The sequence below is a fragment of the Canis lupus genome, chromosome 9 (assembly GCF_003254725.2).
Source record: "Canis lupus dingo isolate Sandy chromosome 9, ASM325472v2, whole genome shotgun sequence".
In the NCBI taxonomy this organism is placed as follows: domain Eukaryota; kingdom Metazoa; phylum Chordata; class Mammalia; order Carnivora; family Canidae; genus Canis; species Canis lupus.
The window spans coordinates 37,390,102-37,409,881 of record NC_064251.1 but is presented as its reverse complement, the minus strand read 5'-3'; the positions used below and the strand labels follow the sequence as shown (position 1 = coordinate 37,409,881).

The following is a 19,780-nucleotide window of genomic DNA, read 5'->3' as shown; positions in this document are numbered from 1 at the left end:
GACTAGGAAACTAAGAGACTTCAGAGCCATGCTAAGTTTAAACTTTGTTCTATAAAAAATGAAGACTCCTCAAAGATTTTAGAGCAGGGAAAAGAAGAGTATATATGCATATATATATATATGATTAATTAAACAAAAACAAACACAACAAATTTGTCTTTCATTCTTCCCTAGCATTAACATATAATCAGATAAATAAGGACAAGTATTACAATGACGGCAGTAGTAAAGAAAGATGCAAAAAATATGGCTGAGTTAAGAGAGATAGGATCTAATGTGAAGCCTGACAAGGAAAAGCCAAAATTAATATCAAATTGGATAACTGGAATTTCAAATACTATTAACCATAACAGAAGAGACAGGAGGAAGAATATGTTGTTTGCTTTCTGAACCGTTAGATAGGTTGAAAGCAAGGAAACATGCGTTTGATTTTACATAAGAGATTAAGATGTTAGAATATATAATTTTAAAAAGGAACAACAGAAGCACCTGGGTGGTTCAGTCAGTTAAGTGACTCTTGATCTCTGCTCGGTCTTAATATTAGGGTCAAGTTTGAGCTCTGCATTGTTTAAAAAAAAAAAATAGAAAGAAAAAAGAAAAAAGAATAGGCCCCAAATGGAGTCACTTGTGCTGAGCCCCATGTCAGCAAACGAAGATTTAATATGTAATCTAATTGTAATTTCAGCCTCTCCCAGAAATGTGACCTTTAACCAGTCAATCTGGAATTATCTGATCAGTACTAGTAGTCTGCCTGATAGACAATCACCGCCCCCCTAGTGCCTTCCCCAAAGGAGGGTGACCTTGCCTGAAACAATCTAACAATCTACTCTTAGTTAGAAACTCCCCTTTAGGAATGTCTGGGTGGCTCAGTGTTTGAGCATCTGCCTTGGGCTCAGGGCGTGATCCCAGAGTCCCGGGACAGAGTCCCATATTGGGCTCCTTGCATGGAGCCTGCTTCTCCTGTCTCTGTCTCTCTCTGTGTCTCTCATGAATAAGTAAATAAAATCTTAAAGAAGGAAGGAAGGAAGGAAGGAAGGAAGGAAGGAAGGAAGGAAGGAAGGAAGGAAGGAAGGAAGGAAGGGAGGGAAAGAAAAGAAAAGAAAAGAAAAGAAAAGAAAAGAAAAGAAAGAAAAGAAAAGAAAAGAAAGAAAGAAAGAGAGAGAAACTCCCCTTTACTCCTATTCCTGCTCCCTTCTGTCTATAAAAACCTTCCATTTTGTAGAACTCCTCAGAGTTCGTTTCTATTTGCTAAATGGGATACTGCCCAGTTCATGATTTGAACAAAGCCATTTGTTTTGTTTTTTTTTTTTTGAACAAAGCCATTTGATCTTCAAATTTACTCAGCTGAATTTTGCTTTTCACTAATATCCAGGAGGTGTTTATTAAAATGAATATACAATTTGAGATACTGCAAGACCATAAAACTTCGTCAAGAAATGACCTGCAGAGATATGAAGGATAGGCAAAGCAATGGAAATGGCTGTAATGAAACAAAGTATGCACATCATCTAAGAGTAAAACAGAGATAAAGGTGAACCCATGAGAAATAACTTACACTTAAAAGGTAGACAGAAAAAAGAGAGCAGTAAAGAAAACTGAAATAATAAAAAACTAGGAAAATACAATGTTTCAAAACCCAGAGAAGAGAATTTCACAAAAACTGAATGGTCAACAGTGCTAAAAAGCCCCAGAGAGATATGAGTAGATAAAATGACCCTAAGAAGAAACCACTCAGTTTACTGTTATTTTTTAAGATTTTATTTATGTGTGTGTGTGTGTGTGTGTGAGAGAGAGAGAGAGAGAGAGAGAGAGAGCACACACATGTGCACAAACGAGCAGAGGAGAAGTAGAGGAAGACGCAGACTCCCCAAGGAACAGGGAACCCAGTGCAGGACCTTAATCCCAGGACCCAGGATCATCTTAATCCCAGGATCCAGGATCATCTGCGGAAGGCAAATGCTTAACTTAATCACTCAGGTGCCTGAAACCACTCAGTTTAGAGTGGTTAGTCACTGGTCATTATTACAGGTGAAACAATGCATCTATATTAATATTTGCTTTAAATAATTCAAGATATTTTTTAACAAGGCAAAGGCCCTGTAACTTTCAAATACTATTAAAAATTCAAAAATCTTCCCAAGTGATAAAAAGCTAAATACAAAAAAATCACTTTCAAATAAAAATGGAACCATATAATGGGATAACATTTTTAACATTTTCACATTATTCTGACTGATTGAATTTAAGTAAGTCTGCAATTTAAGTGCTTTCCAAAATAAGCAATAAGTAGCATTTGGATTTGCAAAGTATGTCAGATGTAATTTAACTTTAAGCAACTGACAAAGACTTTCTCCTTGACCACACTTCAGTCCTGCTTTGAGCCCTCTTTTCGATGAAGCCTCCAACTTGGATCCCATTTGGTCTTTGGCCTGCTCAAATCCAGTCTTAGAAAAGAATCCTGCCAAGTTGTCCCCTCTCCCCTTGAAATCTGATCCATTTCCTCATACCCCACCTTTGATGAATAAGTTCTTGGCTTGCATTTAGCAAGAATCTCCCTACCCTTGACACCTCCTTTTAGCAATTTTCCTTCCACTGACCACCTTGCCTTGCTCCCTGACTACAACTCCCCATTTGTTCTTGTTATAGAGTTATGACCAACTTCTCTCTCCTATTGCAATACACTACAGCAGAAGTCTGAAATTTAAGTTTTCCTTAACATTTTAACAAGTGTCAGAATAATTTTCCTTTAATATAAGTCATTAAAAGTAGTCACATTCTTAGCCAATATTAACAGAAAAATAATTTACCATACAATCACAACTGAAAGCAAAATTTCAGCAAAATATCCGTAAGCTGACAATTTAAATACTAATTTAAGTTAGAGCTTACATTCTCTAATTTTTTATGCAAAACAGTTTTTTTAAAGAGGTTTCTTATAAAAAATAAAGACCACTGAATAGTAGTAGAATCAAGTTCATTGCCTACTCATGCCAGAATTTATCTGAACTTCTGGTAACAATGGAATGAAAATGGGCAGAAAAGTAGCTGCTGTGTAATTTGGGGCCAGTCATAAGTTCCATAAAGCAACAGATACAAATAGTACTCGACATCCAAGGTACTCTATTGTCAACAAATATTTATTTATAAGGCTTGGGACAGAGGGAGAAAAAGGAAAGATAATATAGATTCTATGATTTAAAGAGAGATGATATGTACACTGGGGTGGAGTCTGCTTGGCATTCTCTCTCTCCTTCCCCCTCTGCCCCTTCTCCACCACCACACTGGCACATTCTTTCTCTTAAAAAAAGGGGGGGGAAATGACATATACAAATAAATAGAATGCTATAAATAATTATAATAAAAGGTAGAAAGTGGTAAGTTCATCCAAGAAGAATACAAAAAATGTGTTATGAGAGTTCAGAGGAACAAGAGATGATTTCTCACAGGAAGGCAAGAAAAGGATTCATAGAAACAAAGGGGCATGTGATTTAAGTCTTCAAGGATGATTAGGATTTATAGGGAGAAGGAAAGGGAGAGGCATTCCAGTATTAAGAAGCAGCATTAGAAAAAGCCCAGTGCAGGTACTTTTCTGTACTCACAGGAAAGTATGATAGAAATTAACACTTAAGATCTATACAGTGGTAGCTTCAATATCATCCCTCAAAAATTCATGATCACCTGGATCCTCAAAATATGACCTTACTTGGAAACAGGTTCTTTGTAGATATAATGAATTCAGCATCCTAAATTTAGGTTGGGCCCTAAATCCAGTAACTGGTGTCCTTATCAGAAAAAGAGAGGACACAGATTCAGAGAAGGCCACAGAAAAATGGAGGCAGAGTGGAGTTATACTGATACAAGTAAAGCCTGGAGTAACCAGAAACTGAGAGAGGCAAGGAAGGATTTCTTCCCTCGGGCCTTCAGAAGTAATGTGTTAACACCTTGAGCTCAGCTTCCACCTTGAGTTACTTCCAATAACTGAAACAAATTTCTGTTATTTCAGTTTATGAATTGTGCTAATTAATTAGTTAAAAGCAACTTTAAGAAACTAATACCACTTGGTTAAGGACAATTAACAGAGGGCTATTGTGAAATAGTATGAAATTGGTTTCTGTCCCCGGTTTCTGCTAATATTAAGTCTTTGACTAAACTTTCTTAAAACTTCCTGAGTGATAAGGGTTTCTGACAAAGAAGTCCTAAATCCCTTGTAATTTCCTGGGTGATAGCAGTCTTTTGTTCTAATGCTTGAGGTGACTCTTGGTGGGCTTCTGGATGGGGGCTGGTCACCAGAAAGACTAAGCCATAAGTAGAAACTTGGAACTTTCAGCCCTACTCCCTGTTTACTGGAGACTGGAAATTGAGTTAATAATTGATCATACATACATGATGAGGCCTCCATAAAAATCCCAAAAGTATGGGCTTTGGAGAGCTTCTAGATTGATGAACACATACAATGCTAGAAGGGCTGGTGCATCTCAGCTCCTGTCCTTGGGACCCTTCCAGACTTGCCCTAGGTATTTCTTCATCTGGCTGTTCATCTGTGTTGTTTTTTTTTTTTTTTTAACATATCCTCTATTAAATATTAAGTCAGTAAATATAAACTGTTTCCCTAAGTTTTATGAGGTCTTTACCAAATTATCAAACCCAAGGAGGGGGATTATCTAATAGAGCTGGTTGATCAGAAGCACTGGTGACAACTAGGATTTGTGATTGGCCTCTGATGTGGACAGCAGATGGATAGTCTTTTTGGACTGAGCCCTAAACCTGTGGGGTCTATGCTAACCCCCAGGTAGATAGTGTGCCAGAACTGAACTGAATTGTAGAACACTAGTTGGTGTCTACAGAACATTGAGGAATTGCTTTGGGTGGATAAACTTCACACATTTGAAGTACAAAAGTATTCAGTGAGTAGAGGAGAAAATAAAAGTTTTCCTTTTTAGCTATGTATCAAAAGCTCCAGAAATTTATTTTATTACATTTTGGAAGAAAAATATCACTGACAATAAATTTATCCTTAATAGGCATATTCTCATATTACCAGGCAATTATATTAAAAAGTGAATAGAAAACAATGAAATGCCATTACTTACAATGTGTGACTCCAGCTAGAGTTTGGTAGAAAGTGGGAGTATCACTATCATCAGTGAGGGTGACATAAACACCTCCAGATAGTAGCCAACGAGAGAAGGTAAAAGCATCTTTGTTTAGAAGAAGCCAATTTCTAAACTTTTCATAGTTTACCTTTTCACCCTAAAATTAAAAGAAAAAAAAAACCATACATTTAGTCAAATTTTAAGGTATCTTACTTAAAACTAGCACAAACTGAACTTTGTGATTCATTTACCTTTCTTCTATCTACAAAGAATGGATTATTTTTCTTTTTTAAGATTTTATTTATTTATTTTCATGAGAAACACATAGTGGCAGAGACAGGCAGAGGGAGAAGTAGGCTCCCCATAGGAAGTCTGACGTGGGACTCGACCCTGGGACTCCAGGATCACACCCTGAGCCAAAGGCAAATGGGATGGATTATCTAAGTAACACTAGAGGCTGTATACTTGGAAATCAAACTGTGTTAAAAAATAATTGTATTTCAGAACTTCTATTTGCATAAAATCTATACGCTAATTGTAAATTATTTCATCAATTCATTAGAGCAATGGAATGCTACTAATAAGCCACATTTTATTAAGGTATATCTTTTTTTATTTTGGGTATATCTTGAAATTAGTGAACTGCATTTTTTTCTATATTTAAGAAGGACAATTCTTTATGTGCCTTCTCCCTCTTCTTTAGCATCTTAATCTGTCATAATTATCACATTTTGATTAAAAATGTATAGTATTAAAATGCTCTTAAATTTCACTGGCAAATTAAAAGCAACTGTCCAGGGGCCCTCTTTCAGAAAGCATCACTGAAAACATATTCAAAGGCAACTAGAACACAAAAACAAGTCAATTTCTGTCTTTTTTTTTTTTTTTGCTTTCTTGTCAAGTATTTTGTCTTCTAAATCTCTGGATTAAAAAAAAGTATCTGCTCTGAGAAAGAACATCACAGAGCTGTGCAAGTCAATTTCTTTGTCTGGAAGACAAGAGGACTGAGGGTGAATGAGAGCCAGATGTTTCTATGAGAAAAAGAGAGAAGCAACCAGAGAAGCAACCCACATGGAAATACAATGAACAATGACATTCAGAAGCCTATTAGATGTAATCCTGATAGAAATATTAAAGGAGGGATCCCTGGGTGGCGCAGCGGTTTGGCGCCTGCCTTTGGCCCAGGGCGCGATCCTGGAGACCCGGGATCGAATTCCATATCGGGCTCCCGGTGCATGGAGCCTGCTTCTCCCTCTGCCTGTGTCTCTGCCTCTCTCTCTCTCTCTGTCTATCATGAATAAATAAACAAAATCTTTAAAAAATAAAAATAAAAAAAAAGAAATATTAAAGGATACAAATAACTCATAACCTAAAAGAGATATATGGTAGAAATAATTTCTACATTGTTTGGCAGCGTCCTACTTAAGTACAGCAATATACTTAGCCACTAGTAGTTTCAGAACATTGAGCAGTGCAATCCAGAACATCAAGATCACATTGACAGTCTTGTTTTTCTGAATGGAAGAATATGGCATTCAGAGTTGCTGCAGGGACATGTAAGGACATTCCCAATTTGTTTAGAGATTAGGGATCATAGCCATATTCTTTCTCTGTTTCCTACATTTAGTCTAGCAAGAGGATTAGCAGTATATAGCCCACAAGCTCACATACATTTTTATACATCTTAACATCTCTGACATTGGGATGAGTTGGATTTTTTTTTAAGATTTTATTTATTATTCATGAAAGACACAGAGAGAGGCAGAAATACAGGCAGAGGGAGAAGCAGACTCTCTGTGGGGAGCCTGATGTGGGACTCAATCCCAGGACCCCGGGATCACAGCCTGAGCCAAAGGCAGACGCTCAACCAGTGAGCCACCCAGGCATCCGGGGATGAGTTATAAAATCAATAGTGTCTTTCAATTATAACTGGCAGGCTTTTTTTCTATCTTTATAATACATACAGGTTTATCTTATAATTGATGGGATCTTAGATACAGTAAAACACATGTAGCATCAATGGTTTCAGTGAAACTAATATGATGTTATAAATGTACCCTCATGTACTAAGAAAAAAGCTGCCAATTAAGACAGGCACTTCTACCACCTTCACATGTAGTTAATATTGAGTATTTACAATTCCCTAAGCACTGTTCTAAACATTTTTTAAAAGACTGTTTTTTGAGTAATCTCTATACCCAATGTGGGGCTCAAACTCACAATTCTGAGATCAAGAGTCATAAGCTCCCCTGACTGGGCCAGTTAGGCACCCCTAAACATTTTTATATTAATTTAATCTTCAAAGTAACGTTCCATAGGAGATACTATTATCATCCTTATTTTACACAAGAGAAAACTGAGGCATTTAAAAAGTTAAATAATCTATGGGTCCTTGGGTGGTTCAGTCAGTTAAGTGTCTGCCTTCGGCTCAGGTCATGGTCCCAGGGTTCTGGGACTGAGCCCCATGTCGGGCTCCCTGCTCAGCAAGGAGTCATCTCCTCCCTCTGCCCCTCCTCATTTGTGCTCTACCTCTCTCTCTTTAATAAATAAATATGAATTTCTACCTTAAAAACTGACTACTAAAGAAAATATTCAGTAAGGAAAGAATAATACAACTCCTACATGAATTCCTTTATAACTTCATCAAGGCTAATAAAAGCACAAGATAGAAAAAACTGAAATCCATTCCATGTCACTTAAGTCTAGGTGTTAGGTCCACATCTTTTAGCAAATGTGCTTCTCTTTATAGTTTTTGGGGGCAGGGGGTTTGGATTGCAAAAACAAACAAAACACATAAAGCACTGTTATGGAAGATCTAAAGAAGTGTATTCTAAGTAGACTCACACTGAAACGTAATTTTAAAAGGGTTTGGACACAGACACATCACTCAAATTACAGCCAGTAAATTTATCAAATAGTTGAATCAGATAAAAATTAGCCCATTTGTAGTGTTGATTTTTTACCAACCATAAGCATCTAGTAATTTAAGTAGCCTCTTCATGAGAGACTCCTAACTCTGGGAAACAAACAAAGGGTTGTAGAGGGGAGGTGGGTGGAAGGGATTGGGTAACTGGGTGACTGGGTGAAGGGCACTAAGGAGGGCACTTGATGGGATGAGCAAGTGTTACACTATACACTGGGTGTTATACTATACGTTGGCAAACTGAATGTAAATTAAAAAAAAAAAAAATAGCCTCTTCATGAGTATTCCAAAACCAGGGTCTCTCATTTCTTTGATCTTTCCTCTTCCAAAGATCTGTCCTTCACACAACATTTAACCGCAGCCTTACTAATAGTCTTATAATCTTTTTATTATAATAACTGTTCCCTTTCCATTAAATGCAATTTTAAACATTCCACTTTTCCCCTCACAATTTCCTCTTATGAGCAAACTTCTTTTAGTACCCTAACTCCTGTGATTTTTAAATTTATTTTATTTTTAAAAATTTTTTATTTTTTTAAAATTTGTTTTTATTGAAGTTCGATTTGCCAACATATAGTATAACACCCATTGCTCATCCCCATCAAGTGCCCTCCTAATTGCCTGTCACCCAATTACCCCAAACCCCTGCCCACCTCCCCTTTTGCAACCCTTTGTTTGCTTCCCAGAGTTAGGAGTCCCTCACGGTTTGTCTCCCTCTCTAATTTTTCCCACTCAGTTCTCCCATGATTTTTTTTTTTTAACTCCACAGGACTAACACCAATGACCTTCCTCCACATTACAAAATCTAATAATCACTTCTCAGTGATCAAAGGCCAACTCACTTGATCTTTCAGTTTATTTGATATAAGCATTCCTTTCTCTTAAAACATTTTCATCACTTGGCTTCCAGGACACCAATCTCTTTTGGTTCTCCTCTCAGACTATTCCTTAGGCTCCTGCTTTGATTCTTCTTCATCTCATTAATCTCTAAATGTCGGAGTACAGGACTCAGTCTTCCAATCTGTTTTCTATCTAAATTCACTCCAAGATGACCTCATCCTCAACTGTAAGTCAACAAATTCTATCCCATGAACTTTAAGTTATATATCAAAAAGCATAGTTGACATTTCCACTTTAACGTCTAAAGTGATTCTCAAATTTATGTCCTAAATCTCCCTTGATATCAAAACCCCAAACTTCTGCCTCCAGTAGTCCTAGCCATTATAATTAATGGATACTCCATTCACTTTCTAAATTAAGCCAAACACTTTAGTCATCCTCTTCTCTCTCTGCCACAGCCCATAATCAATACAAGAAAAATTCCTGTCAATTCTCTCTTCAAAATAAATGCAGAATCTGAAAACTTCTCATCACCTCTATATCATGATCTACCTGCTATATGATCTACATGATGATCACCTCACACCTGGATTATTCACAGACATCTCAGTTGGACTGTTTAACCTACCCTCTACATGAGCCAAATTGATCACATTAAAAAACAAAACAAAAAAAAAAAAACACCTCATGTTGGGGTGCCTGGGCCTGGGTGGCTCAGTTGGTTACCTGTCTGACTCTTGGTTTCAGCTCAGATCATGAGGTCTGAGACTGCAGTCATGGGATTGAGCCCAACGGGCTCCATACTCCGAAGTCTGCTTGAGATTTTCATTAATTCTTTTTTTTTTTTTTTTTGCTTGAGATTTTCTCCCTCTCCCACTGTCCTTCCACTTTGCACTCTCTCTCAAATCAATCTTAAAAACAAAACACAACACAACAAAACAAAAAACTCCACATGTATTCATTCCTCTGCCCAACACCCTCCAATGGGTTCTACCTTACTCAGGGTAAGAGTCAAAGAACTCACACTGTCCTACAGAGCCATATATAATGTCCCCACTTCATCCCACCCTCTTCCCCAACCTCTGTAACTTCATTTCCTACTATTCTCTTATTCCCTCTATTCCAGCTTACTTGTTCCTTGGATATGTCAAGCACATTCCCAACTCAGGGACTCTGCTGTATTCTCTTCCCCCAGATATCTGCAAGGCTAGATTTCTCATCCTTTAAATTCTTGGTTCAAATGTCCACTTTATCTGACAAGCCTTTCTCAACTATCCTATACAAAATATCTACAGTCGGTCACCTCCTCCCTATCTCCACCTACCCCCCCCCCACTTATTTTACTTAATTTTTCTCTATAGCATTTATAATCTAATACATGTACTGGCTATTGTGCATAAATTATAGAGAACTGGGTGGCTAATCACATTTAACTCCCATCTATAAAATGGGAACATGTCCACAAAACTTATTAAATAAAAAAATATACATTCTCCCCAATAATGTACAGAGCATTAGTTAATCAGGCCTGCAAAGATTAGACAACTGTTTTTGACCAGAAAATATTTGTTATTGGAGGAACATAGCTTAGTTTGTCCTGACGTATTAAAATACTATCGTAGCAACTTCCAGCCAATGTGTCAGAACCAAAAATGCAGGAAGCCAGTCCTTTTGCACCAAACACGCGGGAATGCTGAGCAAAATGTAACATCATAAGCACTACCATAAACTGTACAGGGAAGCTCAAAGCAAGAAAGTAAACTCTCCAGGTGCTATCAACACTAAAGAAACTCAAAGACAGAATAGTGAAAAACTAAAGCTAGAAGGTCTAAAGAGACATTAGAACCAGATGCATATGGCTGGAGTATTAACAATCAATGCCTATACAGTTAGGAAGGTGACTAAACTAAACTGAATAAAACTAACAGCAGTGAGGGGCTGTCACATCTGTGAAATTCGAGTGGGTCAAACAGCCATCCTAAGAAATCATGCAGCATTAAGTGTGCTGCAGGAAGGGATCAGAAAATTCTAAAAGGGGCTACCATCCCTAGGGACTTTTCCCATATTAGCAGACCTCTGAAAAAGGCAAAAAAATTTTTTTTGTTAAAGATATGCATTTTTTATTAAGTTTTCTACAAAGAAAATATATTATTTATGGAAACAAAAAAAATGATAGGTTTTTCAGACCCAAATATTTCACTATGCAAATCAGCTCAAATAAATGATAAAATAGGCCTTGACAGGGCCAAAGTCACAGAATGGCTTGAGGCCAATGAGTGATACACCTATATACAATGAAAAGCAATGACACTACAATGTGAACAATCCTCAGGTTTTTGCAGGATCACCAGTGAGTGTGTGTTGGTTTAACAACATGAGAGAGTGTGTTTCATTATATCATAAGTATAATGATATATCTTAAGTATAGACAGCTGCCTTTAAAGTAGAATTGGGAATTTTCAAATTCACAAATATAGCAGTAATAAGTGTCATGGACCTTTGAGCACAGCACATAAATAGTTGAAACATCAACCATTAAAACCAAAGATGTCAAAAATATGCTTCACATAAACATCTAAGAGTTAATACTTTCTAACAGATAGGGATGAAATGTAAATATACCTCTGAGAAACACTTCCTGAGTGTATCTGGGACTTTACCATCCACCACATGGAGCATTCTTTCCATTTCTTCCCGTACAACATAGTTCCCAGATTCACTTGCAAAAAGACTAAAAATGTCTAGGAGAAAGAAAGAATAAATTAAACTTACCACAAGATTAAATGTACTTTGGTAGAAGTGGGGAGGGAAGAGAGAGGGAAATATTACTTAGTGATTACTAGTGCCAGGCACTTTATAAGTATGTAATTTTATTCCTAAAAAAAAAAAAAGAAAATTAAAACTAGCAATACAAATTAAAACAGCAATGTGATTATCTTTTCAACACACCAAATTTGCAAAAATGTTTAGGTGTGACAATACTAAGTGTTAGCAAGAAACTGGGAGAAACAAGAACTATTATACACTGTTAGTAAGAGTATGAATTAATGCAACTATTTTGGAGAGTAACTTGCCCAAATCTAGCAAAGGTGATGCATGCTAGAAATTCAGCTTCTAAAGCAACTCAACTTCCCCTCATGGGAAACTTTCATACATGTGCATGAGATACAATGTTCACTGGAGTATTTTCAGTAATTGCAAAACTTAGGGAAAAAAAGATAAATGTCTATCAATAAGAAAATAGGTATAAATTGAGATATACACACACAATGAAATACTATATAGCAGTTAGAATAAAGGAACTAAGTGTTTCAAAATGAATAAGTATCAAAAATATTCAGAGAAAAAGCAAATTACAAAATAATCTATCATATACTATTTATTTAAAAAGTTTAAAAATCTGCAAAACAGGTGAAGATATGTTTAAGGGTATATAAAATGTCATAAATGTATAAAGACCTGCATGAGGAACAAAAGATCACTGTATTCATGAGAGTGGTTACCTCTGTGAAAGGAAAAATGAAGATAGGAACATGGAGAGATACAAAGAGAGAGCCATACCTTGCCTGTAATATTTTATTCCCTAAAAATAAGGTCTGGGACAAATAAGACACAATATTAAGAAATAATAGAGCTGGGTGGATGTACATATTATATGCACATTTGAAATACTGCTGTTATGGACTGAACTGCATCTCCCAAAAAGATATGTTGAAACCCAAACTCCAGGTACCTGTAATGGAACCTTATTTGGAAAGACAGAAGATAGAAGAGACATTCCATCCTTCTGAAGGCCCAGCAGGTTTCACTGCCTGCCTTCCTACATCCCATAGTGGATTTCCTTAGAGCCAGTACTTGCTGGTATGCTTTGACCACCTCTTATGGGTTGAACTGTCTATCCACCAGAGATAGTAAGTCCTAACCCCAGTACCCACAAATATGACCTTCATTTGGAACAGAGTCTTTGCAGATGTAATCAAGTTAAGGTGAGGTAATTAGGGTGAACTCTAATCCAGTATGACTGATTCTAAGAAGAGAAGACAAGAGAGTCAGAAGCAAGCCATGTGAAGAGACAGGCAGAAATTGGAGTAATGCAGCTACAAGCCAAGGAACACCAAGCATGACAGCACCAGAAGTTAGAAAGGAGGCATTCTTCCCTATAGGTTTCAAAGGGATCAGGGTCCTGCCAACATCTTCAATTTGGACTTCTAGCTTCCAGAACTGTGAAACAGGAAGTTTTGTTGTTTTAAGCCACTTCTGAGTCTTTGTTAGGGCAGCCCTAGAAAACTAATACAATAGTATAATAAAAATATGGACAGCCCGGGGAGCTCAATGGTTTAGCGCCTGCCTCCGGCCCAGGGTGTGATCCTGGAGCCCCGGGATTGAATCCCACATTGGGCTCCCTGCATGGAGCCTGCTTCTCCCTCTGCCTGTGTTTCTGCCTCTCTCCCTCTCCCTCCACTTTTCCCTCCCTCCCTCTCTTTTCTCCAAAGAAAAGAGAAAAGAAAAGAAAAAGAAAAAGAAAGAAAAAGAAAAAGAAAAAGAAAAGAAAAAGAAAAGAAAAGAAAGAAAAGAAAAAGAAAAAGAAAAAGAAAAAGAAAAAGAAAAAGAAAAAGAAAAAGAAAAAGGGGCACCTGGGTGGCTCAGTTGGTTAAGCATCTGCCTTTGGCTCAGGTCATGATCTCAAGGTCCTGAGATCGAGCCCTGCATCAAGCTCCCTGCTCTGCAGGGAGTCTGCTTCTCCCTCTCCCTCCACTCCTTCCCTCTGCTCATGCATACTCTTGCTCTCCCTCTCTCAAATAAATAAAACCTTTAAAAAAATAAAGAAAAGATTTAAATATGTGTTGATGACCCCCCATATTGTTATTTTTGATTACTGGTTGCCTGGAGCCACAATATTTGTTGGTAGAGGGATGCTAATTTGAAAAACCAGGATTACAGTTAAATTCCAATTGGGTTTATGGATATGTTCAATATCTTAACTGTAATATGTGGGTACATATATGTCTTAAAACATATCAAAATCTACACTTTACATATGTTCATTTTATTTAAGTCAATTACACCTCAACAAAACTATAAAAAAGGAAAAAGATTAAAAAGAATAGTCTAGGGCAGCCCAGGTGGCTCAGCGGTTTCAACCCAGGGCATGATCCTGGAGACCCAGGATCGAGTCCCAGGTCGGGCTCCCTGCATGGAGCCTGCTTCTCCCTCTGCCTGTGTCTCTGCCTCTCTCTCTCTGTGTCTCTCACGAATGAATAAATAAAATCTTAAAAAAAAAAAAAAAAGAATAGTCTAAATTCAGGGATAAGAAAGATTCTGAGAGATTTAGGGGAAGCAGTCAGAAGGCAGGTTAGAAAAGGAAGATGGAAGAGAGAAAGACTCAACATCCAGTGGCCAAGGATAAAAACCTAAGAATTTCTAGAGCAAAATATTATATCCTATGTAATAGAAATACTCGCCTTTACTTACCCTGGGAAATTTTCAATAAAACTTTCCTCCCAAAAAGAAACCCACCTTCATTAGCAATTGCTCTCCACTTTCCTCTCCCCCAATAACCTCTGGCAATCACTAATTACTGGATTTGCCTAATCCAAACATTTCATATAAATGGAATTACATACATACTATGGGACTACTTTGGCATTTATCACTTTAACATATTTTCATCCATGTTACAGCATTTATTTGTACTTTAATTCCTTTCTACTGTCATGTAGTATTTCATTGCATGGATATATATTTTATGTTGAATGCATGAGCTGATGGACACTAGGGTTGTTTCCATCTTGTGACTATTATGCACAGTGCTTCTAAGAATACTCATGTATATATTTTTTAATGAATACATGTTTCCAATTTTCTTGGGTATACACATAAGAGTGGAATTGCTGGGTCATATGATAACTCAATGTTTAACAGTTTGAAGAACTAAATACCCAACAGTTTTCCAAAGTAATGGTACTATTTTACAATCCCAGCAGCAATGTATAAATGAGGGTTGCAACTTTTCCATCCTGACCAACACTAATTATTATGTCTTTTTTTATTTTAGCCATCCTGGTAGATATGCAGTGGTATCTCACTGTAATTTTAATGTATATTTCCCTAATACCTGATTATGTTTGAGCTTCAAGTGATTATTGGCCACTTGTATATCTTCTTTGGAGAAATATCAACTCAAATGTTCTATCATCAGAATTTTCAGGTAAATTATTCTGCACACAAATGTACTATTATCATTTTGAGATAATAAAAAGATACTTACATTTTGCTTTCTCTTCATCTCTACCTCTTGTAAGAAGGACAAGTCCAACTATTAAGTTATTGAAGTGCAGTCCTTTGGATGTTCCACCAAAAGAACAGTAAATCACCTAAGAGAAAATAATAAAGCCAACATTATATGTTTCAGTTATTGAGGAATTTGAGGCTGATACCACTTTAACAAATCTTGTCTCCATCTCCAAACTAGGCTCTGGTAAACTTTTGTGAAATGATGTTAAGTGTCTCCCTTTTCTTCCTCTCATACATCTTGTTATTGTACTCAGCCAAAAAATACACTGTATCTATTCTAAGGTACATATATCACTGGCTTACACACTGAGTATTCTTCTTCTTGGAGTCTTTATCAAGGCCAAGGTCCTCCCCTTTAAAAGCCCCAGTGTCTTAAGAATGTTGTGTAATTTCAGAATTTCCTTCAACATCTGTAAAACTTACATACATTTTTATTTCAAAAATTGACATTCTCTAAGTGAATGTTCAGAAATGGAATGGCAATCATATTACAATATATAAATGTATCAAATTAACATGTTGTATACCTTAAATTTACAATGTTATATCAAATATATTCAATTTTTAAAGTAAAATAGAGACCCCAAAAGACATTTTTTTACACTCTTAGAAATGAGTATTATAGTAATCAAAAATTAAGGAAAAAAACTATGCATAAGAAAGGGACAGCAACAACTATCACATAAATTCATTCATTTGACAATTCTTTAGAGTGCCTGGGGTGATATTGTGATATAATAAGAAATACATATTTGGTCTTCTTCCAGGTTCCTGATGCAAGAGCTTCTAAAAATCCTTCCTGAGTGATGTAGGTGAAAGGAGCATCTTTTGTTATGCATCCAATAAACGCCTTTCATTCACTTCTGAGTTTATGCTAATGAGGTGACTCCTGGTGGGCCTTTACAAAGTTTCAGAATGTAAGCTGGTAGTCAGGGGAAAAGATATGATTAGAGGACTGAAATATTCAGCATCACTCTCCAATTTCCAGGAAAGGGAGAGGAGCTGGAAACTGAACTAATCGCCAATAGCAAATCAATGGCCAATTATTTAATCAATCATGCCTATGTAATGGAACTTACAGTGTTTGGAGAGCTTCAAGGTTGGTGAACATATCAAGGTACTAGAGGGGTGGAGCACCCAGAGATAGCATGGAAGTTCCCCTCCCTGCCCACCCACATCCTTTACCCTTCCATCTCTTTCCCTTTAGCTGTTACTAAGTTGTAGTCTTTAAAATAAACTGATAATAGTAATTAAAGTGTTTTCCTGAGTTCTGTATGCCACTCTAAACAAATTATCGAACCTCAAGAGGGAGACATAGGGATCCTAGATTTACAGCCAATTGGTCAGAAGTACCAGAGGTCCAGGATCTGTGAATGGCATCTGAAGTCGGGGGCAGATCAGACCTGTGAAGTCTGCACTAATTCCAGATACTCAGTATCAGAACTGAATTGAATTGAATTGTAGGACACCCAACTAGTGTAAAGACAGTTGACATACTGATTTATATAAGGGAAAACACCCACACTTTGGTGTCAGAAATGCCATGTTGTTTAAAAACAACAACAACAAAGTAACCTAGTATTTGCCACGCAGAATTTTTATTTATTTATTTATTCATGAGAGAGAGAGTGGCGGGGGGGCAGAGACACAGGCAGAGGGAAAAGCACACTCCCTGCAAGGAGCCCGATGTGGGACTCAATCCGGGACCCCAGCATCATGCCCTGAACTGAAAGCAGACTCTAAGCCGCTGAGCCACCCAGGTGTCCCAATAAAACGCGTGATTAAAGAACAGTTCAAACCCAGAGGAATCTACAGAATCAATGCAATCCCTATTAAAAATACCAATATCATTTTTCACAGAATTATATAAACAATATTAAAATTTTTATGGAACCACAAAAGACCCCCCAAAAGCCAAAGTAATCTTTTTTTTTTTTAATTTTTTTTTAAGATTCATTTATTTATTCATTGAGATGCAGAGGGAGAGAGAGAGAGGCAGAGACACAGGCAGAGGGAGAAGCAGGCTCCATGCACTGGGAGCCCGACGTGGGACTCGATTCCGGGACTCCAGGATCACGCCCTGGCTGCAGGCGGCGCTAAACCGCTGCGCCACCGGGGCTGCCCAGCCAAAGTAATCTTGAAAAAGAAGAACAAAACCAGAAGTCCCAGATTTCAAGATATACTACAAAGCTATAGTATCAAAACAGTATAGCACGGGCATAAAAACAGAAATATAGATCAATGGAACAGAATAAACAGCCCAGAAAAAAACACATACTTAAATGGTCAATTAATCTATGACAAGAGAGTCAAGAATATACAATGAGAAAATGATAGTCTCTTCAATAGATGGTGCTGAGGAAACTGGACAGGTGCTGAGGAAATTAGACCACCCTCTTACACAATACACAAAAATAAAATCAAAATGGATTAAAGATTTATATGTGAGACATAAAACCATAAAATTCCTAGAAGAAAACATAGGCAATAATTTCTTTGACATTAGCTGTTGCAACATTTTTCTAGATGTTTCCTTAGGCAAGGGAAACAAAAGCAAAAATAAACTATTAAAACTACACTGAAATAAAAAAATCTTTTGCATAGTGACAGAAACTATCAATAAAAGAAAAGGCAATCTACCAAATGTGAAAAGATATTTGAAAATAATATATCTGATAAGGCATTAATATCCAAATGTATCAAGAACTTATACAAATTGACACCAAAAAATCAAATAACCTGATTAACAAATGGGCATGGGGCACCTGGGTGACTCAGTCAGTTAAGCACCCAACTCTTGATCTCAGCTCAGGTCTTGATATTAGGGTCACTGAGTTCAAGCTCTATGTTGGGCTCCACTAGGCACAGAGCTACTTAAAAAAAAAAAAAAAAAGGCAGACGATCTGAAAAGGCATTTTTCTAGAGTAGACATACAGATGGCCAATAAATACATGAAAATATGTCCAGCATCACTAATCATCAGAGAAGTGCAAATCAAAGCCACAATGAGGTAGGTATATATCACCTTACACCTGCCAGAATGGCTAAAATTGAAAACATAAGAAATAACAAGTATTGGCAAGGATGTGGAGAAAAAGGGAGCTCTTGTACACTGTTGGTGGGATTATAAATTGTGTAGTCCCTGTAGAAAAGAGTATGAAGGTTCCTCAAAACATTAAAAATATAAATACCATATGACTCAGTAATTCCACTACTGGCTACTTACCCAAAGAAAATGAAAACACTAATTTGTAGAGATATATGCACTCCTATGCTTACTGCAGCCTTATTTATAATGGCCAAGTAACCCAAGTGTCCAATGACAGATGAATGGATAAAGATGTAGTGTACACACACACACACACACACACACACACTCACACATACACACAGAGAATATTACTTAGCCATAAAAACGGGATGAGATTTTGCCGTTTGCAACAATATGGATGGACCTAGAAGGTACTATGCTAAGGGAAATAAGTCAGACAGAGAAAGACAATGATTTCACTTATATGTGGAATCTAAAAAAAACAAATGAATAAACAAACAAAAAGCAGAAACAGATCCAGAGATACAGAAAACTGATGGCTGCCAGAGGGGCAGGAGAAGGAGGATGGGCAAAATGGGTGAAGGAAGGGGAGTGGGAGGTACAAGCTTTCAGTTATAGAATGAATAAGTTACAGGGATAAAAGGTGCAGCACAGGCAATGCAGTCAATGGTACTGTAGTAACAGTACTGTATGGTGACCAATGGTAGCTGCACCTGTAATGAGCAGAGCATGATATATAGAGAAGTTGAATCACTATGTTGTACACCTGAAACTAATGTAACATTGTATATCAACTATACTTCAATAAAAAATAATTCAAGAAATAAAACTTAACTTAGTCAATATGATAAATGAAAATACATTCTGTATTAAGTGACATTTACAAATATATTTAATAGCACTCTTGAAGCCAAAAACTGTGTATCTCTGACGCCACTGATAGAAAAGTCTAGCAAAAACTAGCCTAGGGAGATGGCTTCAGATCAGAACATAAAAAAAAATTAATAAAATCTTAACAAAAATACTTTATGGAATAACTATTTTAGTTGACCCCGCATAAACTGAAGGAAGGTAACAGCAAAAATCCTCTATCCCTGAGGCAGGGGTAAAAAAAACATCATAGCCCTAGACCTTTAGAGATCCCCTACCCCTGGGGGATAGATGGAATCATTGAGAAAGTCTCTGGGGATACACTGTCTGCCTATAACTGAAACAGAAAAACAGAAAACAGATTGTCTCTCACCCTAGCACTCTCATCTACTTCCACCATTGTGTTAGCAAACACTGAGGAATAAATAGTATCAGTCTATTGCTGGGTAACAACTAAGAAAAGAAGATTCAAAGCTGAAAGGAGAGCAGACATTAGAAAAATCCTCTGGTAGGGTGCCTGGGGGGCTCAGTTAAGTGTCCAACTCTTGATTTAGGCCTAGGTCATGATCTCAGGGTCCTGGGATTGAGCCCTGGGCCAGGCTCAGCAGCTCTCAGCAGGGAGTCAGCTTGAGATTCTTTATCTCCCTCTGCCCCTCCCTCTACTCGCACTCAGAGGCTCTCTTACAAATAAATTAATAAATCTTTAAA

At 37.1% G+C, this 19,780-nt stretch overlaps 1 protein-coding gene across 3 annotated transcripts in view; it reads right to left on the bottom strand.

Annotated features, from left to right (window-relative positions):
• Positions 1-19,780, bottom strand: part of USP32 (ubiquitin specific peptidase 32) — a 217,935-nt gene that overhangs the window by 92,455 nt on the left and 105,700 nt on the right. For all 3 annotated transcript variants that reach the window (XM_025440746.3, XM_025440747.3, XM_035720943.2), the window contains exons 3-5: positions 15,125-15,230; positions 11,479-11,597; positions 5,091-5,250 (exon numbers count right to left, since the gene is read on the bottom strand). In XM_025440746.3, the coding sequence (XP_025296531.3) occupies positions 5,091-5,250; positions 11,479-11,597; positions 15,125-15,230 (385 nt within the window). The remainder of the gene's footprint in view (positions 1-5,090; positions 5,251-11,478; positions 11,598-15,124; positions 15,231-19,780) is intronic.